Raw genomic sequence first — 26,887 nt, forward strand, 5'->3', positions numbered from 1 at the left:
TTTTTGCAGTGCAAAAGAAAAATAGATTTAGGAAAAGAGATTCCTAAGGATGATATTTATTTAAAAAGGCATTTTATAACTGTCTGAAAGGGAGACGTTAACACACTTAGGCAGGCAGGAAAGATGACCCAAATTGCCCACAGTTAGATAAATTACATATAAACATTGTCAGACGCTGGCAAAAGGAACATAAAATGAAGGAGCGTTTGTGTCAGGCAAGGAAGTGCCGGCTCCATTCTGCGTTGAGCATACGTAATTTATTTTTTAACGTTTTTTAACGCTTTAACAGATGAGCCGTTTTTCCCACCGTAAATGGCTATGACCACAGAAAACGCAGTGCTTAATCCAAGGCCCATTTTAGAGGCCATGTAGTCAGACAATCATGCAAACATGGCAGCCATGATTAACATAACTTTATGAACCTCTCTAATGATCCTTGACTTAAGGTTGCTGTCAGCCTGTGCCATGTTCCCACTTGCAGTCTGATGCTAGAAAATTGTCGTCTTTTCTTTTCCATCTGATGCCTTAAGCCAAAAATCAGGGGAGACTGACCCTAAAGCTGTGTCTACACTGCCCTGACGTTCGGACTAGTGGGGTGTGAATATGTCCACCAAAGTGCTGCGAACTATGTTAATGCAAACTAAAATTCCTTTAGTTCACCCCTGCAGCACCCAGACAGGAGAGTTACAGCACTGCTCGTCAGTGTGCAATCAGAACTCTGAAACGAAGAGAGAAGGTGACTTAATGAATTTCCTGTGACGACAGGTTGATCTGATCACCTCTACAACCTTTTATAGAGATTGCCACACTTCAGTATTCCTGGATGCCACATCCCAGGTTGCTTCAACCACATCATGTTACATGGTACATGATGTTATGGCAGCCCACTTTACATTGGTGTAAGGTGGAGTGGTAAAGCACAATATGAAGCTGGTATCTTGGTCCATGAAGCTACAGAAAAGAAGCAATTTACTAAAACCACTAAAATTTTATGAAATCTTACAAAGTGTCAGGATGTCATCTTTAACCACTAATTATACAGGGCCAAATTCTGTGTTCAGATACACTTGAGAATCTGGAGTCACTTGGCTGAAATTAACTGAGAACAACGTTTGGCTGTTAGTTGACATTTGAAGCACTCAACTTCCTGATCACATGGGAAAACATCTGGCCATCTTATTCTGTCCCTGAAGTTCTGAAGACCTTTTCAACGGCTTCCCTACTGCAAGCAATAATATTTTAAGTATTAAGTATCTTGTGCCTGTAATAATTGAAAAAAGTGTGAGCTGGCTATTTAAATTACTGGAAAAACACATGAGCCGGTCACAGGGGTGAATATCAAAGGTTGCAGTAGGCTTCAGAAACTGTTTTGCTGGAGAGAAGGGAGGTATCAATGGCCTTCTATTATTGAATTAGTTCTGAACAAACAAAATGAAACCAGAAAAAAGCTATTTAAATTTTAGAATGAGGTTAAGGGAGGTACAGGTTGCTGTATATGGCTCTGAAGACTGAGCAGACTTCTAGCTATGACTTCTGCCATGGGGTTGTCATGACCTTACCTACTAGCAAACTGTGTAAAATGAGAGGGGTGGGAAACTTAATGGGTTGGCCAAAGCATGTAATCAAACTACTCTGTATTTTAAAACCCTGGGCAGTCTTAATTCTGAGAGCTAAATCTCTTCATGGGGTTCCAATATACAAAAAAGACCTTTGTGGTCAGTGCTGCATCCATGCCTTTTTTAACAGAATGAACTGAAAGTAGCAATTGAAGAAATCAGTGTTTTGGGTGGGGGGGAGGGGGCACATCTATCTATCTATGTAGAGAGGCCATTTTGGTGTAAATTACTGTCTAAAATTAATTTCTGCTGATTAACTCAATATATGTGCTGAATAAATAGAAACTGAGGACAGGCAGGCTTTGTAGCATACTCAGCAATGGACAAAATTAGGGTCTTCTGCTGAGTTTCTCGGAAGTGTGTTTTCATGGGTAAGGACTTGATCCTGCATGCTTAATTGATTCAAAATCCCATTAGTTTTAAGTGGTATTGCCAGAATAAGGAGTTTAGGCTTGGTGCGTATGCGCGTGCATGCATTATAGCCTGTTACCTAGTAACTTTCTTGTCTCTTTTAAATATTCTTTATGTAACTTTAAATTATTTACTCTTAATTTTTCAGGTGACCATTTGAAAGTATGTCCACAAGGTTACACATGTTGTTCTCAAGAAATGGAAGAGAAGTACAGTCAGCAGAGTAAACATGACTTCAGAAATGCGGTAGTAGAACTTAGCCATCACTTACAGACAACGTTTAGTTCCCGTTATAAAAAGTTTGATGGTAAGTACTGGAGCTTGGAATTTGCTGTCACACTGATAAAACTTAAAATAATCTCCGTGTTCCTTTATATGCAGTCTACTTGCACTGTGTCTTTCACTGTTGACTTGGGAAGATCATAATTCATGACTGGCGGTGGTGAGGTTAGAACATTGCTTGTTTTGCAATCCAGTGCAATAGAAATATTTGCTGATTATGGCTGTTAGTTTCCCATAGCGATATATCTTTTGTTCCTGATTCATTTGTAGAAAATCCAGTGTGCTATAAATGTAGACCACAGTTAGTTTTGTTTCTGTGTCTCTGCAAAATGTATAATCACAATATGCATGTCTCTCAGCATGGATCTACATGAATGCTGACACTCGCCCAGTGTGATGAGAGCTAAAAGGATTTGTATTCATTGAACTTAGTCATCAGGGCTAAGCAGAGCAGAGAGCAAAATACAGTACTCCTGCATATGGAGACCTGGGTTCAAGTATAAGGTGGGTCACAAGTGAAATGAATTCGGTCCTTATTTTATGCCCACTGATGTTTTAACCTTCAGGATAATTACGGATCTAAGAAGAATAATCACCCATCTTAACTATGTGAACTTGAGTCAATAAGGAAGCAGGGGAAGAACTGAAATTGCTGCCAAATTGACACTAAATGGCAGCTCTCATTAATAAGTGTTCCTGCGTGGGAGCTGTCATTTGTATTATAGTCCACCTGAAATGCGGTGTACTATCTCTTCAGACTGATCTATGTAGGGGCAGATAAAAGTCATAGGAAACAAAAGAGAGACGACGCTTCAGGTATAGTGTGTCAAATGGAGGAAATACCATCCAGAGCCAGAAAACTCTTGTACACCAAAGAAATCAGTGTACGCCTGTCCCAGTCCCACTTCACCAAGGCTCACCAATAGAATTCCTGGGTACGTCACCATTCTGTTGTCTTCTGTCGATCAAACAATCCACAAAAGAGGTCCAAATAGTCTCAAAGGTGTGGAATTTGCTGCTCTTTCAAAAGCTTCCATGCCAGTTAATTTACTGGATCAGTTTTGTAACATAAGAGCTTTCTACTCTGTGAATATCTTGTTTGTCTGCTCAGAACTTGGAATGGGTACAATTTTTATTTTACTTACATATCTTTACTTATTAAACACACAAGGGAGTTACTGTGTGTACTTCTAAAACACTTGCGAGGTAGGAGCACCTTGCTTTCAAAATACACCAGAACTTGGATGATTTTAAAAAGTTAAGAGGTGTTAAAATTGTCAGAAAGTCGAAGTGAAATTGCACGAACGGGCTCCAGCTAAACATTGCCCTCATATAACTTCATTTGAGATTTCCCCTGTCTTCTCCCTCTACCTGCTGCTGCACAGAGGGGGTGATAAACACATCACCAAAGTGTCTAGACTTGCAGACTTATTAAATGCAGGACCAGACACGAAATGGAATCCAGTCCATAGATAAGCCCCTAAAAGGGGACCAGATGAATAGCACCAGCTTCACCTCAGGGGACTGATGAGACTTCGTAAAACACTGTTGTAGCTGAAAACATACGTGCATATGCAATTTATCATGTAACCCGGTGCGGTCACACCTATTGTCAGGAGCGCACTTAAGTGTGTCTGCCTGTTTTTATGATGTGAGGTGCTGCAGTGCTCTTTGGAAAAAATTAATATAGTTGGAATCTTCAAAGTACGAACTTTAGTACAAGACAACGTGCTTCAACACGAGTCCTTATTTTATGCCTGCTGAAGTTTTATAATTAAGGGTCTAAGAAGAAGAATCATCCTTCTTAACTATGTGAATTTGAGCTGATAACAAAGCAGGGGAAGAACTGTTGTAGGAGACGGATCATCCTTAACTCTTTCAGTGATGGATGAAGAAACATTTGCTGTACAGTAAATTATGGGAAACTGTGCTAAAATCTAAGGCCAAGTCTCTCAAACCTGCCTAACTAAAGATGAGCCCCTAAGTCCATACTTAAGGACCTAACTGAATGGCTTGATTTTTCAAAATTTGCTGAGCAGCCAGCAGCTTGCAGCCACTTACCCGCCTGAATTATGACCTTGTAATGCTTAACTTTAGGTGCCCTTTTTAAAATATGTTGGCCTAAATAAGTAAAATCAGTGAAGTCCATTTGAAAAGGAAAATTGAATGTTTCTTGTAATTCAAACTTGGTTGGAATTCCAGTGTCCTCAGATTTGACGTAATTGGTCCAGAACCCAAAATGAAAAAATCCTGGCCCAGAGATATGTACTGTCTGTGTAGAGTAAGATTTGAAAAGCCCTTGCCGAAGTTTGGTGTTCTTGCCATGGGTCCTTGCCCTTATTTTGATTATGTAGGAATTCCTGTAGGCTCCCTCATGGAAATTGCTAGAGGTCAACTAATTCAAATGAAAATAAGGTTGATAGAAAACAAACCTTGCATCTTCCTGTGCCTAACGTAAAGTCATCCGGTTAACAGCAGTTCTATTGACAGAGAAGGCAAGTGGGTTACTGCAAAGAACCTAAATTCCCATAACAAAACTAGATCCCAGGTCACATCTGTGGAACAAGCATTTCCAGTCAGCCATGCCAAAGGCTTGTCCTGTGTACTGTCACATCAGTGGTGCTCCGGGAGTGAGACCTAGTAGTGAGCAGCAACTTTCTGGTTTTGAACGGCTATCTGTGTCCTTGACTCCAGACCCTTTTGGGTCTTTGGAAAAACCATTTTGGGTCGAGCTGCTAATCTGTTAGCCTTGACATTCAAGTTTGAAAAGAGAGACCAACGAATGTAAAGTACTGCTGTGTTTTTGACCTTTGTAACAGTTGCCATAAATAAATGTAAGTAGCAAGAAGCAGCAGTGTCCCTGATATGGAGGATGAAATGTAAGGTGGCTGTTGGAATTTTTCTGTTAAACTGCCCCCCCCCCCCCCCCCCCCCCCGATACTGGACATGGTTGGAATGACAATCTGGTCATCAGAATTGCATTGATCTGGCACCAAGTGACACATGTCAGGGAGTGGGTTCATAAACTTTCTGTATCTTTCTTAGGCAGGAAAACAAAACAAACTTCTGATGTCCAGGATCTCTAAAAGACCAACCAGAAGTAACTTCAGCTCCTTGTAATCTACATTATAAATTGGGATCGAGCTGTGTATGTTCTGAGTTTTCAGGGGGGGAGAGCATGGAGATCTTATAACCGAATATCTTTATCTCCTATTTAAACATGCTTGTATAACATGACAGCATGACTGTCTGTTCCCCACAGGCCTTTTCTTTTGTAATATAAATCACTTTAACCACACTTCTGCATGTAATAAAACATAGAAATAAGGTACATATTTTGAAAAGTGGGAATAATTAACCACCGGAACAACTTAATCTAGTGAGGCGATGGATTCCCTGTCTCTGGAATTCTGTACAGTCAAGACTGGATGTCTTGCTAAAATATATACTGTAGCTCAGGCAAGCTTTACCAGCTTGATGCAGAAATTATTGGGTGAGATTCTGTTATGCTGGAAGTCAGACTAGATGATTAGTGGTCCCTTCTGACCTTAAAGTCTATGAATCACAGCAGCAACACTGTGATTGGAGGTTGCATAAGCATTTAACCTTGCTTTCAGTTGCTTGCAGCTTTCGTAAGTTTCCATCTTTCAGGATGAAATTTTCCATGCTTTTGTCACTTCTCAAAGATAAATATTTGAGGGGGATGAAGGCAGGACTGGAGCAAAAATGGTCCAGTCTTTTGTGAGAATGAGGATGGGGTGGGAAATATTTATATGGGATGGTGGCCTCACTTAGATTATTCTTCCTCCGCTGTTGTGTTGCTCCTTAGATGAGGCTTGTTTTACTACATACATTTCTTGGAGGAGAGACAAGCCTTTAAAAATCGTCACTGTCTGTGGCAGAAGCTATGCTGATTTTGTTGCATGATAGTTCAAATGGCAGAGTTGTCTAATTTCCCTCTGTTCTACCAAGTGTGGTATCACTAAATAATAAAATGTCATGATACACTCTCAGAACATAAGTTATAAAGAGAGTACAATATGTCTCTTAGAATCCCAGAACGAGAGGAATGTAGAGCTGGAACGGACCTCGAGAGGTCATCTTAGTCCAGCCCCCTGCCAGACTAAGTAAACTTAGACCAGCCCTGCCAAATGTTTGTCCAACCTGTTCTTAAAAACCTCCCCCTGATGGGGATTCCACAACCTCCCTTGGAAGCCTGTTCTAGTTCTGAATCGTCCTGACAGAAAGATTTCTTGGTATATTTGTCATTTGTAAGATGCTCAGGGCAGGGACCTAGCTGAGCACAATGGGGCCCTGATCATGATTGGGTCATCTGGGTGCTGCAACAATACAAGTAAGTAATATTAATGATGCAGTGAGTTCAATAGGCAGCTAATGATTTCCCTTACAAGTGTTTTTAGTGCAGTTAAATGATTGCCTCTTGACTTTTCCTATTATATATCATGGCAAAGACTATGAAGACTCAAATCTCTGCGGATCTTCAGATGCTGTATTCAGGGCATCAGGGCAAACATGAAACGATCAGTTCACAGGCGGGATTGGCAGTAGATTGGGCAAGTCCAATGCCCAAGTGACAAAATAATTCCTATAAAACCGCCCAGTACAAGCCGGCATCTGGAAAGCTATTAAATGTTGAGAAGATCTCCTTCTGTATGCCCCCACCCCAAGTTTTCCATTAACATTTAAGATGAAACAAATATGAAGAGAGTAAAACGAAACCCTTTGGGGACTGAAACCAAACAAATTGACTCCTCCCAGTGGTCACTGTAACTCTAACTCTAACTCTGAAGTGCAAGTCCAGATCTCGGCTTGTGGCTGAGAATTCTCAGGTGCCTCACGCCCCGTTCACGTTCGAAGACTTGGCGGGGAGCGCGCCAGCTGGGAGCCAGGGGGATCCAGCAATCTAACAGTCATTACAGCTTTATTTTTCAAGTCTCTTAGCTAGATAGATTTCTTTTACTGAAGATTATTTCTTTTCTTCTTGCTAAAGGTCATTCAAGCTATTTAGTGACTTGGAGGCATATTTTTCTGTCATGAAGCCCCCCTGGAAAAATGGCAGACTGCGTTTTCTGGTGGCCGAACTGGCCATAGGGGAGGAAACCCCACTCCCGAGAGCAGAGTTTCAGTAACTGAGGAGTCGGTTGTGGATTTCTGCAGAAGAGGGGAGTTTCTCTGGTGGTGCACAATTATTTCAGCTACTTTGGTAATTTCAAGAGTCTGTCACTTATTGTGGGTATTGGTACAGAACATAGCTCATTATCCATTGGGAGATAAGAGTAGGCCATGTTGGTTGTGCATTCCCTATGAGGCCAAATAATGCTGAGGGTTATTCCTGACCCTCAGGCTACTCCAGGAAGAACAGGGGGAAATAAAGAAACAAGCCAAACAGGGGCCTTCTGATCATGCACCATTGGACATTTAGGCCATGGTTCCATGGTAGTTCTCCTTGGTAAACTGAAAACAGTGACCCAAAGGAAGGGGGAGCATACACCTCTGCTGTCAGAGATTCTCAAATTGCAAATTTTCTGTGAGAAAATCTCTGCAAAATGGAGAGTTTCAGGAGCGAACTGTTAAGCTCCTGCTTTCAGGCTGGAGACCTACAACCCATTAATCATTAGCCAGAGTTTATAGCACCTCTTCCGTGAGCAGAATCTGAACCAAGAAGTAAAAATTCCTTCTGGGGACTGAAGCCCCTAATTATTAACTCTCCGTCCACCTAAAGTAAAATGGGGTAGATTCCTTTGCCACTATTCCAACTATGTTCCAGCCTCCCTTCCTAGGAGTAATCAGAGAGCATGCATACCAATCAGGCCTCTTTCCCTTGCCAAAGTAGTTCTCCTTTTGGGACATGAATGTCGTATCAGACAATTGAACTTTGATTGACAGCTCTGGCTGCAGTATCAGAGATCCAAGGCTGAATCCTGCAAATCCATACTTGTGTGTGTGGCCCCCATAAGTGTCAGTGGGTCTAATGGCACAAGCAAGAGGTGCAGGATCTGCTAAACTAGCAGTATGCTGGCTTTAGTTCCAGTCTTCCAGTGTCTCTCAACTGGCTTTTTAACTAATGCCAATTAAGAAGGTTTCCAAAACAGTCGGCTCCTAGAAATCCTATGGCTGTCGCTGTGCATCGTTGTATGAGACACTGTTCTTAGTTAGGAGGAGATAGGGCAAAAGAAGTGGTTCCACAGGCCCCCCCCCCCCCCCCCGTGCAAATTGTTGTGTGCGCGGTGTTTCGCGGTGTGCGCAGGGTTTAGGATCTGTGTGCGTGTGCACACGGGCACAGCTTAGCGGGAGCAAGTATGTGGCTTGTTTTTCTTCAGACCATGAACACGTGTAGCCCTCCCTTCTATTTTGTCCTGATGAAGGCAGGTTTCCATCTTCTCTTTCAAAAAGAAGGTGGCATCTCATGCCCTAGCAACCAGTATAGAAAAAGGCCTAGATCCCTCAGACTTTCATTAACCTAGGCAGACGTCTCCTCCTGTGGAATTGTCTTTAGGACTTCAGTTTGGACCTGTGCGTATTTAGGGTGGGATTTTCAAAGGGACATAGGAGTTCAAGGACTTGGGAGACCCAGAATCACTTAGGCTGAGTGGAATTTTTCAAAAGCGTCTTTTAGCTGAGGTTCCTACATACCTGGGAGATGTAAATGTAGGAGAAAAGCACATCTTTCATGAATGAAAGAATTGCTTTCCTTCTTTGTTTTCCCTGTTTCTATGTCTAGCTTATATTTATTCTCAATACATTTCCCACTATCTTCTTCCCATCTGAGGTTATTTAAAAAGAACCAAAACGAGAACATTTGTGCTTTAGAGGCACATTGGGCTTTTCAGAATTTGTTTGGTACCAAATCATTCCCTGCGCTGAGCGAATCCTTTCTGAGAGTGAAGGGGATCTTGGTTTTGTGGTGTTAGAGACTGAGACAGTTGCTACACAGTATCCTCTCCAAGGGCAAAATGAATGTCCTGTCCACAGGGCGAAAAATATGGTTGTGAATTTCATAATTGTGCTGGGGATTTAGCCACAGCTAACTTCTGTGTAGGGCTTTGAACAATCTCACACTGTCTTTATTTTCCTCCAAGTAATAGAATTACCTGCTCTTCACATCACATAGTTTTTACCTGTTTTTGTTGTTTGAAACATGTGCACAGCAGTCTTACACACAGGGGGAAATGTGAGGTTCTTTAGTTACTAATTGATACAAGCTAGTCAATGAGTCATTGTTTGTCTGTTTAAAATTAACTTTCCTTTCCCCCCTCCCTCTCCTTTTCTCAGAAGAAACAAGGCTGGAATTTGGTAATATTTATGCACACAAGTATGTTGCTTATACGTTCTTCTGGACTCAGCATCTCTGCATGTTGGTTGAACAAATGCCATTGTGAGGGATCCCACAGAGAGTTTGTGAATTCAGTGCCTTAATAATCCATCCCTTATTAATTCCTAGAAGCCCCAGGCAGGAACCAGGACCCTATTGTGCTAGGCGCTGTGTAAATACAACTCAACGAAGGTCCCTGCCCAAATTGCTATCCCTGCCCAAATTTCTAACAATCTAAGTATAACGCAAGATGGCTAGGCTGACAGTTGGCAGGGGAGTATAAGGAAACCATATTGGTCAGCGTGACTGGCAGCATGGTGTCTGCACACCAGGTGCCTAACTGTCGTCTAATTTTTTGTAGGAGTCCTAGCAAAGGACAGTTTTGAGGAGGATTTGAAGGTGGATAATGAGTTCGCTTTGTGGATGTGTACGAGGAGTTCCTGCCAAGTGTGGAGCGTCCAGGGAGAAAGTGCAAAGGGGCTTGCTTGAAAATTTATCAACTGGGTGATGGAAGCTGGCCTCACGGGCAAATTGGAGGCCAGAGTAATGAGAGATGATTGGTAGGGTGAGGGATAGGCTGTGAAGGGTGGCGAAAGTGCAGACATGGAGCTTATGTTTGAGGTGATAGAGAGCCAGTGGAGGGAGGCAAAGAGGGTGATGGGGTCAAACGATGGGCCAGGAGAAGGATCCTTGCATCAGCATTCTGAATGGCTGAGAGTGGGATAGGATGGCATTTGTCAAGGCCGGAGAAGAGGATGTGGCAGTGATGGAGATGCAAGATGAGAGCCTGGGTGGGTGTTAGCTGTGTGACTGGATAGGAAAGGCTGTGTCCAGAGATGTTGCGTGGAAAGAATCTGAAAGATGTAGCTACAGCGTGGATGGGAGGAGCTAGAGAAGAGAGGTTGGAGTTGAAGAGGAGGCCCGGGATACTGGCCTGAGCAAGAAGCTCAGTGTTGGTGTTACCCAGAGTGATTGAGAGAGGATAGTGGGTCGTGGGAAGTGGGTGTTTCAGCTGTGTTGCCCTGGAGCTGACTGGAGAGGCAGGTTGAGATTGTCGTTTGGACAGAAGACAACAGGTCTGGAGAGGAGATGACCCCCCGCTGCAGCACTTTCGCTGGTACTCATCTCATAACTTTAAGGCCAATGTTTAATCCCGTCATACTCTCCCCACAGCAACTGCTGCGCACAATTGCTCCTCAAATCAGAACGTAACTCGGCTCTGTGCTTTCTCTTCCCTTTCCACTAAACTGTCAACGAGCTGGGTCTTGCTTGACCCTTGTCGTTGTGAACTGCTGTTCAGCTCTTCTGTGCTCGCTAGGGTTTCAGCTGGAGGCAGATGTACCCAAACACTGGACCCACCAGAAACAGGAAGTGCCAGAAATCTCATGAGGGCCTTTCCTTAGGAGGTTTCTAGCACAATTTTTGTTGCCCTGCGACCTTTCAATAATTAAGTGAACTTCTGGTTGCTTTTCTGAACTCCGCCTCCCTGTTCTTTGAGGTTTGCCCATTACAAGGGCTCTTGCTGTGATACTGGTATGATTTAAGCCTAAATTTCTTCGAACTGTGTGGAAGAGCTCTTCCCATGTCGGTAAGTGCTAACACATGTCTGAAAACAGGACAGAGAAACGGCTCTCTGCCTTGCCCTCCCTTCCCGACTTCATATTCAATAAATGTGTTAACACTATGTATTCATCACATTCTCAACACGTTTGGCAAAAGGTCATTAAACTACAGTTTTGTTTTTTCCCTGGTGGAAATTACAAATGTGGTAAATGCAATAAAGGAAGTGAATGCATATTAGAAGTAATGAGGCACTTTTTTGGGGGGGTGGGAGGAGGGAAGGTTAGAATGTGGCATAGCTCTGGATTGTTTGCTTTAGAGATGAAACCAGAGTTGTGGAGCGTTTGTGTCTTTTCTCCAAATTCCTTTTATCTGTCTGGCTCAAACTCTGCATCGTTATTTCATATTGTAGAGCCAGCTGCAGGGTGGAGCCTGATCCCCAAATGCACCTTTGAGAACAGCACAAAGACAGTGTGTGGTTAAAAAATAAAAAAACCCTTAGCAGTAAAATAGAACATAAGGGTGACTTCCGTGGGAGCAGAGTTAGGCTAAGAGAGTGCATTTGAAAATTCATGCTTCATCTTAGAGAGTGAGAGAGAGAGAGAGAAACACACACACGCACACACACACACGCACACACACACACACACACACACAAAATGGGAGCACAGGTTGTCTGTATATATTAAAAAACATGTGGCAATGCTATTCTGTACACAGAAAGTATAATCACCCATAAAAGCCAGAAAATTAAGGGTTTAGAGATGACATTACATCCTTAATTCAAGGTACTTGGTACAGCATGTTAAAAATACACCCTAAGCACTGGGTGTCCAATTGTCTAAAGTGTTCATTAATTGTGCCTATAAAAATAGAGTGTATCCACTTTGCATGCTCAAGCCCTATGTTTTAATGTGCATTGGTTAATTATATGTCTTGCTTGTATTTCTTTACACAATTAACTTGAACATGCAAAGAAGGCCAGTTGAAAACATAAAACACACCGTCCTTAGTATCTGGTGTATATAAAACTTAACATGTTCTTTGGAAATGTAAAAATGCAGTGTGTTGGCTTTTTGTCCTTCTCTGGAGTAACACAAATTGAACAAAGCACACATCCAGTGAATGAACTTGCCCACACCCTCCTCGCAAAATGTTTATCAGTCCCTTTGTGACCTTGGGCAAGACACTTCACTTTTGGTGCCTCAATTTCCCTCACATAAAATGGGGGTAAGACTTTCCTCAGGTGTGGTGAAACCTAATTCATTAATGGATTTTAAAGTGCTTTGAAATCCTTTACTGGAAAGTGTGGTTCAAACGCAAGAACTATGTGCCAAGCAGTGGTAGGCTCCTGTAACTTAAATAAAAGATGGTTTCTGTAACATTTATTCCTGACGATTAGAACATTGGGGGCAAAACAATTGCATCTGTATTACACTCTTAAATTTCTAGGCTATAAATGGGGCTTTTTAGGAAGAAGAAAATCCTTTTTTGGGGAACTGGATCTGTCCCATTTAAACTCTCTTACTGGAAGGATGTCAATTCTTCTGTTTTTCTTCTACTGTTGTGTCATATGCCATTTGAGTGGGCCCTTCTGAGCACTATTTATCTTTCCTTTGGGTCAGTCCTGCAAATCCGTACCTGCTTGAGTTAGTTCCCATGAAGTCAGTGGGATTACTCGCATGAGGAAGTTGTGTAGAACTGGATGGCTTGTGTTTTTGGTGCTTGGATTCAGCAATTGGCTTTAACAGGCCTTCGGAAAGGAAAGGAATAGCTAAAAGGATGTTTAAAAGTTAGCAGTAGCTGAAACTGACAGTGATCAACCTCTTTTGCTTCTGGCAACAAGAAACACAGGGCCCTGCAGTCCCTCTCTGTGTCTGGACCCAGGATGCAAGGTGGTGAATGACCTCTTGCAAAGCTCGGAGAAAACCCTGCTATATGTCATCCCACCTTCTCCACTGCTCCCCAGCACCGTATGCAAGATAGGAAGAGGGGAGCAGCGATGATCCTGTTTGTGCCTTTCTGGCTGAAGAGGCTATGGCTCTCAGGCTCGATTAACCTCACATTGGATTGCTGGATGTTTCTCTCTCCCAGAGGAGGAGCTCTGTAATTGCAAGACCAAAATCCCCACATGGGACCAGACAGATTTAAAGTGAATATTGGGGTGTGGCAGGGTGCTGAGTGAGAAGCACTTAATCAGCCTCTGCCACTCCAGCCCCAATCAAGGGGAATGGATTGGGGCTGGTTGGATAGCCCTATGTCTGCCTGTTAATGGGCAGCACCTGCCAGCCTCATTAGCCAGGGCTATAAAGGCTGGGAGGAGGCCAGAGGAAAGGGGGAAGAGAGAGGCCAGGCACAGAGGGAGGTGGAAGCTTTCTGGTCTGTTGCTGGCCAGGCCTGCACTTTGCAAAGTTGGCTGCCAAACCCGTACATAGGTGGAAAGTGGCGTTGGGAAAACAATTGTAGATAAAGAACACTGGTGTTGCATCAAGCTGACGCGTTCCTGTCTGATGGGAGAGGGCAACAGGGACCGAAACCAGAGGGGCCCAGCCCAGCGTGCGCCTTGCTACATGAGGTGAAGTCATTGTTGCTTCCATGGACCCCAAAAGACAGCTCAATAAATAGAACTTATTCTACTGGAATATTCCTCCTTTGGACTAATGAGCGCAGGGAAGAGAAAGCTTGTTTCCTGTATTGAGGATCTGCTCAATGGCCTTTAGTTCACCAGATTCTGCATCCTGGTCATCCAGTTTTAGCCAATGCCACTTTCTTTGTCTTGGCAGAAGTCTTCTCTATGTCTTAATGCCCAGAGGAAGATGGAAGTAATATTTATATATAATCTACCTTGTTCTGGACGTCCCTATTTAATGGATAATCCTGTTTCTCATCCTGGAGGCACATCACAATGAAAATCCCATCCCATTGTAACTGATCTGTGAATCTTTGCAGGAAGAAGAATGTGTATCCATACTTACCTGAAAACTTCCTTTCTTTCAGTAATGATAGCCACACATATGGCCCATCCTGGAGACAAATGGGTCATCCAAAAATAGATGTGGAAATTGATGACATCAAAGGAGTTGAGTTTGTTGCTGTGCTTAAGTGGAATTTACCATGCTCTGCAGTGGAAGATACTGTTTTCTCCATGTCTGTGTCGTCTCTTTCCCCCCCCCCCCCCACCCAAAAGTAGATTTGAATTATCCGGGCTGTGAAAATTCTCATTTGGAGGGAGATGGGGGCATTTCCTTCTGCTGGGTCTGGTTCTGCCCTCAAGGTGTAAGTGGGCTGCCATACCCATTGTAATGGATCTGTAGACCTTATTCATTGAAGAAAGACATTTTCAAGTAAATGGATACATTTTCCTGTTCTTCCTTACAGTGTATAAAGGCAGATTTGAAAGGCTGGTTTAAAAACATAATTTATTTTTTACTTCAGAAATGTCAAGTCTGGTCTTCCCTGCTGCTTCAGGATGTCTCGGAGAACTTTCCCCAAACGTTAGTCACTGAAATTTAAATAGATGCTAACAAAAACAAACAGAAGCTGGAGTTCTAAACAATCTGTAAATCCAATCTCTTTCTAAACTTTTAATCTATTGACTTTTGAGATGTCACCATTTCTCTAGTTATCCAGGGTTGATATGTCTGAGTTTTCTTTACTTAAAAGCAAAAGCATTTATTTATTTATTATGTATGTATATATAGACTGCCTTTTTGGGCCCTTGCCCATCACAAACAAGTCCCTCCAGCACAGCTGCAGTATGTCTGACAATGATTCTAGTAGCGCTGTATCAGTGTGTGATTGGCAGTGATGCTGCAGTTCCATCAAACCAAATACCCTTTCGCTTCACTATGCCATCTTATCTTCTTCAATTTTTAAAGCAGCATTTAGGAGGCAACAGCTAGGTTGATTTGTTAAGTAAATGGTGCAACTAGAAGAATTTAGCCTGAAATAGATCTATAGGTGAGTGTTTTAAAGGCCTGGAAAGCACCACTTTGATTGATGGTGTGCATTGCAGTTAAGCTCTATTGACAGTGCAGTCACATGCTTTCCCATAGGTTACATCAGTCAGTAAATCCGGGGCCGTCATGCATAGTGAACACATGTGTCGTGATCAGGACTGCTGTTCATTCATATTTTAGTTGGTTTGCAATAGTGGCCGCTCATGACCTTTTTGACAGGCGAGGCACAAATTGCAAAATAGTTATTTCCACCCCTGCCCAATGTATAATTAAAAAGCTGTCACCTTCTTGATAATGAAGCCGCAGCAGGGGGACTTGGGAACTAGAGAACCCACTGCCAGTGTTGCTGCCCAGGCCAGCACGGGAGTAGAGCATGAACTGGGCCCGGGCCTCCTCAGTGGCTACTGACGCACACTCAAGGGCACCGCCAAGCGAGGGAGGGGGCTGGGAAGGCACAGGGCACGGGCCCCATTCCTACCCCCTGCAGCTTGGGCTTAACTCCTGCAATCCTGCCGTGGCCTCACTGAGCCGTGGTTCCCTCAGCAACACCCTCAGAGACTCTTGTGCGTGGTCAATTGCCATGGTAACAAGGCAGCTTCTTGAGGCGCTATTCGCTATGCCAGGATTTGAGCCTCACGCAGCGCTACATTCTGCAAACTTTCTGGCGCTGTGTTTCGCTGCCGGAGAGAGTGAGTTGTGACATTTAAATCAAATCACCACGTGTCCTGAGCTCTGTAGACATTTATCAGTTAAATCAAAGAGAACATGCGCAATGTCTTTTGTAGCTTTTGGGAATTCGGGGTTGGAATGGACCTCGCTTGCCCGGGCTAACTAGCCACCGCGGTTTGTAGTGAGATTGTGTCTAAAGAACTGTTTCAAAGTAATGTCTTGTCTCCATTAGGGCTGTAGCCACTGATACAGCTGCACTGGTGCTAAGCCCTAGTGTAGATGCGTTGCACTGATGTAACTTGTTTTCACAAGAGCAGCTCACCTCTGTTCCGAGCTGCACACGTGCAAATCACAGTTCACACTAGTGCAGTGGTAACTCCCTTCACTGAAAACAGAGTTAAATCCAGTCATCTGTCAAAGCATTGCACGTACCTGAGAGCACAAGGAGATGGCAAACTAGCTCCTGGATTGCAGAGACAGGATGTGGGCTTATTCCTTAAAAAGACTGTCAGAGTAATGTAAGCGTTTGCAATGTAAAATTCTGCTCTTCCTCTCCCCTTGAAGCAGTTAGCTTGGGTAGAAAATGGGACATTGCCTCTTCACTTTTAAAATTCCCACCAATATTGCACTTTTTTTTTTTTTTTGCCAGTTTATAGGTGGAGAGGGATAAACTCTTATTTAATTTACAGGGGGGAAAAAAAGAGAGAGAGCCCGAGATCTCACTGAATAGCAGACTTTCTGAGAGAGCAGCAAAGAATGATTTGTTCTCCATGAAAAATGTTTGCATTTGACAGCGTTTCACAGGAAGTCTGTCAATGTGATAATTTAATGAGTACGGATTGCTTGCACCACAGCTGTAAAACATGCGTTTACAATGCTGTAAAATGAGAGAGTAATCCTTTGTATTTAGGTTTTGTTTGAGAACAAGTCAATTTCTAACCCAAACGAAAGGTGGTAATTTATTTTCCCGAGCAAACAGTCAAGATTGAAGAGTGGAACCTGCCATTTCTTTTCTCAAGGTTGCAAGGTTAACTCTAGGTTATGTTGTAGTTTGTTAATCAGTGAATAGCTTGTTTCTACAAGAGGCAGGATTAATATCTAACTAGTCCAGTGTCATCAAAGCTGCTCGTATGAGCCCCAATGCCTTTAAACCAGCTTATGCTGCCCAAATTTCTAATGTGCAACCAGCACTCTAAATATATATGTAATCAGATACTACGGCATGCCTGGGATTTATTATTTTTGGCTGCAGAGCCCTTTGTTTTGCAGGACTAGCCACTTAATCAGGGATTCACATATCTTAATATATGACATGTGTTGCTTTGATCTTTTTTCTTGTTAATGCCTTTTAATTGTGAGGGAGTCCATTAACTTTACATGGGCAACTTAGCATCCCAAGTATCTGTTGAAATTTCAATAGGTCCCTCAAGGCCATTTTTTTCCAGAGCTGTCATCTTGTTTTGAGGTCACTGAGTGTATCCCAAGATGATGATCGTGAGGACTTTTTAGGGAGGTGAAATGACATGGCCATGGTCTTATGCTACCTATAGACTATGGTACCTGTGTTATCTGCTAGAGATTCAGGCAGTCATTGAGCAATGGGACTGGTTGGTATTTGGAAATTTACTACTTTTAGTGTTGGGATGCTCTCATTTCCCTTCTTCGCCTTTTTCTTGGCCAAGGGAAGGTTACTATTTGGAAGGTTGCAAATATGCAGACGTTTGCTGCTAACTGTGATTACGTTTCTCATACTAATGGATATAGCTGGAAACAAAATCTCCCAGATTCTCCCCCAAGTGGAAATCAATGCATGTTTCTAGGGAGCTGAACTGCCACATGCCGTGACAAAACAAGACTTGAAAAAATTCTAAAGAAACCCGGTATCAATTTGGAGTGTGAGGAATAAAATGAGTTTGAGCAGGAGAATAAATAGGCCAAGTTGGTATGAATTCATCACTTAAGATTTTTTTTTTCTGGTTCGGAACAATCCTCTACATGCTCATTTGATTGACAGTTGGAAACATTTAATGGTTTTTAACAAAAGTGTCATTTCAGAATCAAATCCTTTCTGAAGTATTTCTTGATAAATGTTAGCTCTGTGCCCAGTTCAAGAGCATTTGAATATACAACCTATCTGATGGTTTTAAAGGCTCTGAAAAAAATCTGAAGGAAAGGAGGAAGTAAGCTTTCAGAATGATTAAGTGAATTAGAAATTAATATACACCACCAAGCTAATCTCTATAGTATAAACTCAACTGAAAAATCTTCCTAGACAGGAAATGCCAGTCATGGGAACTAAAGTAGAGAGTCCTGCTGATATTGGACAGAGGACATGTCGGGTTTTTGAAATCAATCTCCTCTTCACTGGATCGTTTCTCTTGTACTCCTAAGAGGCTACATTATATACAGCTATGTCAACCACCAAGCCCCATGACTTTGCTAATAAGGAACTCAAAGAATGTTTCAGTTTTCCCAGAAAATGTTCTCTGTGTGTTAGTCTTTGTTTGTACTGGAGCACTTTGAAGACTAAAATTTAAACTTCAGCATACTTGATACATTTTAACAGCGTTTAAATTCAAACCGGGCCAAAGATTTTTTTTTTTCTCCTTCTAACAACTTCTGGCTCTAAACATGACTCCTTTGGGGATTAAAACGCAGAGGCGTGTTTTATTAAAAATTATTTATCGAATGTGAGTCACCCAAAAGCATAGGTCAGTATTACAAATATCCAGTGGCGTGTGTTAAAGAATAAGGTTCCTTTTGCTTTTTACATGTAGTATTAAGGGAAATTGGTTGAACCACACCCAAGAGTTCCAAAGGTATCTAAGGCCTTGTCCACGCTGCAGCTTTCTGGCTCGGGTGTGAAGAAACACCCCTCTGAGCACTTCAAGTTTCAGCGCTGTAAAGTGGCAGTGTAGACAGTGCACCAGGGCTGGTAGCTATCGAGCTGTCGAGGTGTGTGGTGTTTTTTTTTATAGCGCTTGGAGAGTACTCTCCCAGCAGTCACGAGCGACTACACAGCGAGGTTAAAGTGCTGCCGTGGCTAGTGAAGACGTGCCCTTTGATATGGTTTGAGTTTAGGGCAAAAGTCAGTGCAGCCAGAGTCCATCTTGAAGTTAGGATTCAAACTCATGTCCCATATTTAGCTATTTTTAGTAGAGATTTGAGGGTTTCTTCGTCAACTTTGCAAACTCCTTTGCCCATTTGCTTGGGGCGAGTAAAATTATTTTTGGCAGGTGAGTAAAATATCACCGAGTCTTCATTTTACTCAGTTCTCATAGTAAGGAGAGGAAAAGTAGATTTTGGACCCCTATCAAATTATCATAGACTCCATGTAAAATGCAATATTGTCCCATAATGGCTAAAAACAAATAGATTTTCACCCCTCACTCCCCCCAACATATCCTGTTCAGACTTTGGAGGCAAACAACGATGTAACTCTTTGATCAGACCTAATAAATGCCATATTTTCCTTTTCTTAGAACTGTCTCGCCACTTATGCAGGAACAGATTTGCTTTTGGTTGGTCGCAATAGTTGTATGTTGTAATTAGTCCATATGCCATATATACAAATTTTATAGCGTGGAATATTTTTATGTAACTCTTCATCTGAAGTGAAATGGAGGCATCTCCATGCATTCTGAGGTTCGTGTCACTAAGTGTGAGGGGCACCCCTCCACTCAATCCAAGTTAGAATTGGGAAAGAGAACACACGCTGTAAGGCTTACAGCAAATTCTACGTTCTCGGATACCATGGTGCGGAGTTTGGTATATTAAAAAAAAGAGGAGAATTGAAGCTCTCCGAAGGTTAAATAATGGGTTCAGCAGTACAGGCATCCTGGTATGTCTCACATGCTAAGCCATATCGGGCCTGAACAGGACTTGAATGAGAGGCCCGTACGGAACACTTAGGAAGTGATTATGGTGATTCAGTGGATGATGCACTCTCTTTTGAGTCAGTAGATCTATATGCTGCCTAGAGACGCTGAACTGCGGGAGAGGCTGGCTTTTGGATGAGATGAAACAAAAGGTCCTATCCATTTGCTGTGGTTAAAAATCCCCTGGCACTCTTTGTAAGCGTAGAGGGTGTGGCCTTTAACTCTTATGCCAATTCCAACTTGTGTAAATGCATTATTTTTTGCATTACGGTAGCATGTAAAAGCCACAATCAAAATCTGGGCCTTAAAGAGCTCACAACCTCAGAATCAGCAGGCAATGAAAGAGCCCCAAATGAATTTAGTTTAAGAAAACCTTACTTAAAGAATCTCATTATTTTTGCAGCCTGACTTGTGATTTATTTATTTTTTAAAAATTTGGGGTTAGCAATACTGAAATGTAAGAACCAGTTATTATGGACATCCATTTTATGTGTGTGTGTGTACACGCTTCATGATGATCCATGTTTCAAAACAACTTTTTAAAGGAAACTTTTTCCAGTTTGCTGGCTTTTTCTCTTGCTATTCAGTTATGCATAGAAAGGGATTTCAGTCATCCATGTCTTGGGATCTGTCCTTTTCATTTATCAGATATGAACAAAAAATAAGAGTACCTCTAAAGGAGAACTTCCAGCACTTAAGTGATGTTCCAGTGAGAGCTCTTAGCTTTCAATTTAATTTGTGTTACTGTCATTGTTGAATTATTGAAGGAAATATTTGAAAAGCTTGTATAACTGTGAAAACGATTAACCTGAAATTGTTTACTATGTTTTCATTTATCTTTTTTCCAGAGTTCTTCAAAGAATTGCTTGAAAATGCAGAGAAATCCTTGAATGACATGTTTTTGCGGACATACGGTCGTTTATACATGCAAAACTCTGAACTTTTTAAGGATCTCTTCATAGAGCTGAAGCGCTACTATGTGGGTGGAAATGTAAACCTGGAAGAGATGCTCAATGACTTCTGGGCGCGTCTCCTGGAACGTATGTTTCGATTAGTGAACCCACAGTACCATTTCACCGACGAATACCTCGAATGCGTGAGCAAGTACACAGAGCAGTTGAAGCCGTTTGGAGACGTACCGCGGAAACTAAAACTACAAGTGACACGAGCGTTTGTGGCTGCCCGCACTTTTGCCCAAGGCCTGGCAGTGGCAAGAGATGTCGTTACCAAAGTGACTGCGGTAAGCTAAGTTTGATACTTACTCTCCTACCAGCTGGAGCCTGGTTGGCAGGTGTTGGAGTGACATTGCTCACAATGGTCCCAGTTCGGCAAAGCACTTGGGCATGAACTTGAAGTTAAGCCCATGCTTAACTACTTTGCTAGCTCAGGTCCTACATGTCTGGAAATGGAAGGCAGAGGCTGAATGAGTCTGAGTTGAATGGTGTCATTTTATAGGGATATTGGCTGCATGGCAGTAGAGTGTCTGTTGCCTGGTAATTCAAATTCAAATATCTGATGTTATCCAGTCAGCTTCTTGTATTCCCTTTGAACCCCTGACTTCGATTCCATTTAACAGGCACAAGTGGCAATTAAAATGACTGCTTGAAACAAAATTATTTGTATAATAAGATTTCCGAAATACCACTCCTTGCATTACTCTGAAGCCTAAAATGTCTGTTGAGTTAGTATGAAGTGATCAAAACTGCTACCAGCATGGCTGAGAACTCTCTTTTTTTGTTTAAATTATCCTCAGGTTTAGTTGTTACTGGGTTTTGCGGTCTGTTCCAGTTCAACTTTTAAGATTTCAGCCGTTTTAAGCATTTTTACACACATGACTTCACTGTGTGAAAGTCGGGCTTTCGCTACTAGCAATTTATATTGTGATAGCACCTAAGAGTCCTGGTGATGGGCCAGGACCCAACTATGGTAGATGCTGTGCAAACAACGTATATGTTACTTTGAACTCCTCGAGTACAATCTCTGAAGGAATTCAACAAATCTCTTATTTGAATATCTTGTATAAGAATTTTAAAATTAGATTTGTGCATTACTTTCAAACATTAAATGAAAACAGTTCAATGATTGGTTTCAGAGTAACAGCCATGTTAGTCTGTATTTGCAAAAAGAAAAGGAGTACTTGTGGCACCTTAGAGACTAACCAATTTATTTGAGCATAAGCTTTCGTGAGCTACAGCTCACTTCATCGGATGCATACTGTGGAAAGCGTAGAAGATCTTTTTATACACACAAAGCATGAAAAAATACCTCCCCTCACCCCACTCTCCTGCTGGTAATAGCTTATCTAAAGTGATCACTCTCCTTACGATGTGTATGATAATCAAGTTGGGTGATTACTTCCATCGCCTTACATAAAACACTTTGGAGTGCTTTTTTATTGAATCTGACTTGTTAGAGGAACCTCGTAAGGCGAGCGTGTATTTCAAATGAAATGTAAATTTTTTCCCAGAGACTGGAAAATCTAATATCAACTCTTAATCACACAGTGGAATTCTCTTCCCATCTACTTTTTTACAGAGTGCCTGCTAAACTAAACTGAAAGCTATTTGAGATACAAATCAAGGTAGACAAGTTTGAATCACGCTACAAGTGACAGAAATTTTTAAAAGCCTCTTGAAATATCCTGTAGACTTGCTTAAAAGTGCAAATATTATATTGGCTGCAATACAAATCATATTCTGTAAGGGAAGTGATCATTCAAATTGCTTTTACTTAGAAGGACAATATTAAGATATAGCAATCCTAGAATTTGCTTCTATACTCCTTTTTCTTAAGCAAAAACCAAACAACGGAAACTCCCTTAAATATATTCCACCCTTTGATAAACCTGTGTGTGTGAGAGAGAGAGAGAAAGGAAAAAATGCTAGTAAGGGAACATCTTGTTTTCCAAGTTTCAGAGGGCGGTTATAAATAAATTACACAGTTTTACTTATTTGGACAGCTTGAAAGTGTCTGTTTTTACAACAAGGTTGATGCTATATATAAATTTCCCCAGGGCATACTCCTTTTCTTTCATGGACTTGGTACTTTGCTGTACATAACTACAATATGGAGACACTTCTCAGTTGATGATAAATTACATTCGTTCATTTATTTGAGTCCATGTAGGAAAGTACTATTCAAGGCCTCCCATAACTTCAAATGGAAAGTCCAAGGATTGAATGGGAGCGGGAGACTGAGGTTCTTTCTCTACTCCAGATCAAGGGTAAGGGATGTTGACCAGGTAGGACGGGGGAAGCTTACAAGTCTGCTGAGTGTGCTGTGTTGGCCAAGGGCTTAAGTTTCAATTGCTTTCATTCTGGCATCTTTCAGTGTCACTAAATTTACTGTGAATATTATTTAGGTATGGGGGAAATGATGGAGAGCAATTTCCATGTTGTATAGTGAAGACTATTGGCATTATAGTCTATGAGCTAACCAGTGTGGTATATATGGGTAAGGAGTTCAGGATCACACCCTGACTTGATAGACAGTGAATGTGTCTGAGTGAGAGATGTTGTTTACCTTTTATATTCTATCTGATCAGAATTGATTGGAATGTCTTGTGACTCAACACCGTGTAACCACGGCTACAGTTTCTGCATCTGTTGTGAATCAAACTCATGAACTCAAGGTGGCAGCATGAATTTTTGCCTTTGAAGCTCCTTGAGTATAGAATTGCACTGAATTCTAGAATTAATTGCTTGAGTTTACAAGGTTAAGCAGGAAAATATTCAGCTGCAAAAATAGTTCTCCCCAGAGAATCACCGTTGGGTTACATTTTAGAATTTCCCATTGTAAATTTTACAGCAGATTTCCTTTCATAACCAATGATAGCAGCCCATGCTGATGAATGCCTTACAGTTGAATTCCAAAGTTGTATAGTTACTTGTAGCGATTCAAGGTGTAATACCTTTCTATACTATTTTGGTTTTTTTCAGCGGAAACATAACTTGTTTCTGCAATATGTGGTAGAAAACTATGAAATAAAATATTTTTGAGAAATGTTTTCACAACACTTGGTGGGTTTTTGTTTTTGTTTTCCACATTATTTATAGATTAATTCGACATTACTGGGCTCTATATAATTGCTCCATTAACTTTTGTTGTTTGCCTCGTGTTTTACTAACTCAAGAGAAGATGGGGCATTTGTTCATAATGTAAATTAACTTGATACCTGAGGGTTAAATCTCTTCTATTTTTGCTGAACAAAAACGGCCAGAGTAGTGAAAATTAATACAGTCTTTATGCTCTTTTTGTGTAACCAATACATTGGAAAAATGTTTTGCTGAGAATTCTCCAAATGAGAGAAAATCACCGTTGTGAAGTCCAGCTGTTTTCGCTGCCACATAGTGCTGTAGATGAGAGCAAAGAGACCTTTACTGGACTGTGGACTGGATTACTTTTTAAATACTCTATATATTTTCACATCTTTTCTAAGGAAGAAACATGAATTTGGAATGTGATTGTCTTGGGTGGGGAGGGAAAAAGAGGTAACATTGGAAGGGGCCAAATACATTAATTTTTGAAGCCAAAATGCTACAAATAAAGAAAATTAGTGAAAACTTTTTTTCCTGAACCGAATGCCTTGAAAAGCCATGTACTGCTGTTCTAATATAGCTATGATAGTGACGATGTCCATTTTCACAGGAGCATGTTTCATTCCTCTATGTTACATGTGCAATTTAAAGAGAGAAACTATAAAATCTCCAAACCGTATGTAGGAAATTCAGCTGATACTTCCCCTAGAGTCAGAGGGCGTCGCTGCTGAGGATTTCATCCTTTGGGCCTAAAGTACAAAATTCCCTAAAGAGGCTCTGAATAATAGCAAGACAGAATATTAGCTGAGGAAAAAAGCCATCTGTAGGCGTAGGCAGCTGTTTTACTCTGCGGTTGATTTTTACCAGTTTAGCTATTAACAATTATAAAATTAGGCTTCTGATCTTTTGATCATCTCTTGAAGACTGGAATGTTCCTCTCTATCCTCATTCCCCTTTAGCAGCTGAGGGAGGAAAATCTGGCCATCGTGCAATTACTTGGCTATTATTGAGCCGGCTATTATTGAGCCTTTGACAAGCATTGAAATCAACAGGGTTAAATTGCTGCCAAACACTGACATTTCCTGCCCTAACCATGACAGCTTTTCTGTTTTTTTTTTGTTTTTTTTAAGGGGAGAGCGGGAAAAATATAAGCCAGAGCAGTGGGTGACTAAGGAGGACTAGAACTTGATATTTTGCAATTCATAAACTTAAGAAATGTTCCCTTAATTAATAACACATGGTACATACACACTGAGTGTCGCACTAAACGTCTTTCTATTATCCCACTCTTCTTGGCATGGTGCGTGATAGTTTGCTTATTTACCAGTTTGCTTGTGCAACGTTACCTTCAAAGGCAAAGTGCACTGAGGGATTTTAACACTTCACCAGTGGTTACATGCGCTGTGCAAATGAACAGATAGATAGTTAGCCAGAGAGAATTCAGTGGCTGTGGTTTGAGTTCACGCTGGCATGATGAGGGATCAGTTTAACCCACAGACTGAAAAACAAAAAAATGGTTTTAGAGCCTGAGAGTCAGAAATGAGGGTGTATTAGAGACCCGAGGATAAAACTGAATGAGCTGTTGGTACCAAATCATCGTTTGCAGAGCGTTGAAGAGCTGAATTCCCCATGGAGCTACACCGTGAGGTTTTAAAGTTGCTCTGTTGTCTCACAAATAGGGACACTACAGCTGTGTGGCGTTCAGAAATATAATGTAAACTTTAAACAAAACTGAAGAGTTTAAAAGAACTGATGTGTTGGATATGTCGTAATTCCTTTTAAAGGATACTTGAGTGATACCCTTGCATACGTTTCATCCAAGCTATCCGATAAACTTATCATCCTCTGCATTACTTTTTTAACAATGAATTCAAAATGAGTTAGGAAGTTGCTTCAATAAAGACATGGTATCCTGAGGCAGGTTTGTGAATTATAGTATCTCTTCTTTATATTGTACCTGTGGAAAAAATGTTTTTCTCCTTACTTGGTAATCACAGAAGCAATTTAGCAATTTGCTAGTTTGGCTTCTCAGTATTTGTTTTACAAGAGAAATGGCTGATCAAATGTTGTTCCTTAGTGTCTTTTATCTGAATGTTCAGACGCAGTAAACTGTATTTTTCTGAGTGGTGCGACTGCAGCCCTCTGAAAATTTTCATTGATATATCAGTTTTTCAGCATTTGCCTGCCACCATGGTATTCGACCTTTCCAATGTTTGTGGTGAATTATGAAAACAGAATACGTGCTCATATAACGTTTCAGCTGCAAATGTACGTGCTCTTGGAGCAGCAAGAGTTATATGTCAATAAAAGCAATTTTGTTGCTTGAAACTGGCTTATTCAGCCCTTAGGAAATCCTGTCCGTTTTATTTTAAAAACATAGCCATTTGAATTTGTAGGTGGAGAACTTTAGGTCAAAATTTTACACCAGAAATTGCATTAGAATTTGAAGTCCAGATGCGATATATGGAAGGGGCGCAGTGTTTCTTTAAATGACATGCCTACCTTGTGACATCAGCTGATACGTTCAAGGAAATATAAGTGAAGAAGAAACTCCCATAATGCTTTGTTGGCGGAATGGCTTTGTAACTTGCAACAATAACATTAATGAAGTGTATAGGAGGAGGGTGGAGTAAATTTTCTTTAAAACATCTATCTAAAATAGTTGTTAAAGTGCTAGCCGTTTGCACTGTAGACAGCCTGCTGGATTCTTTCTCCAAATTCCTCTGTCACAATCTGCATGGTCGACAATGAGGTATCCGTTAACTAGGAGGTTCTTGCTACACTTGGAGAGACAGCTGCTCCTTTGACCTCCCTAGACGCAGAGTTTGGAACGAATATGGCGCCAAAGAGCCATTTTGCTGGCGGTACTTTCCCCCTCTCCCTCCTAACAGCTGAAGGTGGGCCAGGTATTGACACATGAAAGGAGGATGGGAAAAGGCAGAAATAAAAGTGCTGCTAAAGGCGACCGTATTTCCCACTTTGTGAGGCTGAGTGTGCTCAAAAGGTGCTGAGTAAATAGGAACTGAAAGCTCAGTTACTGAACGGTCGTATCTTCCTCTGTGCAGCTCTCCCAGTAACTTTGGTTGGGATTCTGCTGTGGATTATGGGGAGTATGTCCAAAGCTTATTCTCCCCAGATGAGT

At 41.5% G+C, this 26,887-nt stretch overlaps 1 protein-coding gene across 1 annotated transcript in view; it reads left to right on the forward strand.

Annotated features, from left to right (window-relative positions):
• GPC4 (glypican 4) overlaps positions 1–26,887 on the forward strand; it is a 109,948-nt gene that overhangs the window by 54,488 nt on the left and 28,573 nt on the right. Inside the window, exons 2-3 of the mRNA XM_073358517.1 lie at positions 2,176–2,334; positions 20,557–20,948. Coding sequence (XP_073214618.1) covers positions 2,176–2,334; positions 20,557–20,948 — 551 coding nt within the window. The remainder of the gene's footprint in view (positions 1–2,175; positions 2,335–20,556; positions 20,949–26,887) is intronic.

Source organism: Lepidochelys kempii, chromosome 9 (assembly GCF_965140265.1).
Source record: "Lepidochelys kempii isolate rLepKem1 chromosome 9, rLepKem1.hap2, whole genome shotgun sequence".
In the NCBI taxonomy this organism is placed as follows: Eukaryota; Metazoa; Chordata; order Testudines; family Cheloniidae; genus Lepidochelys; species Lepidochelys kempii.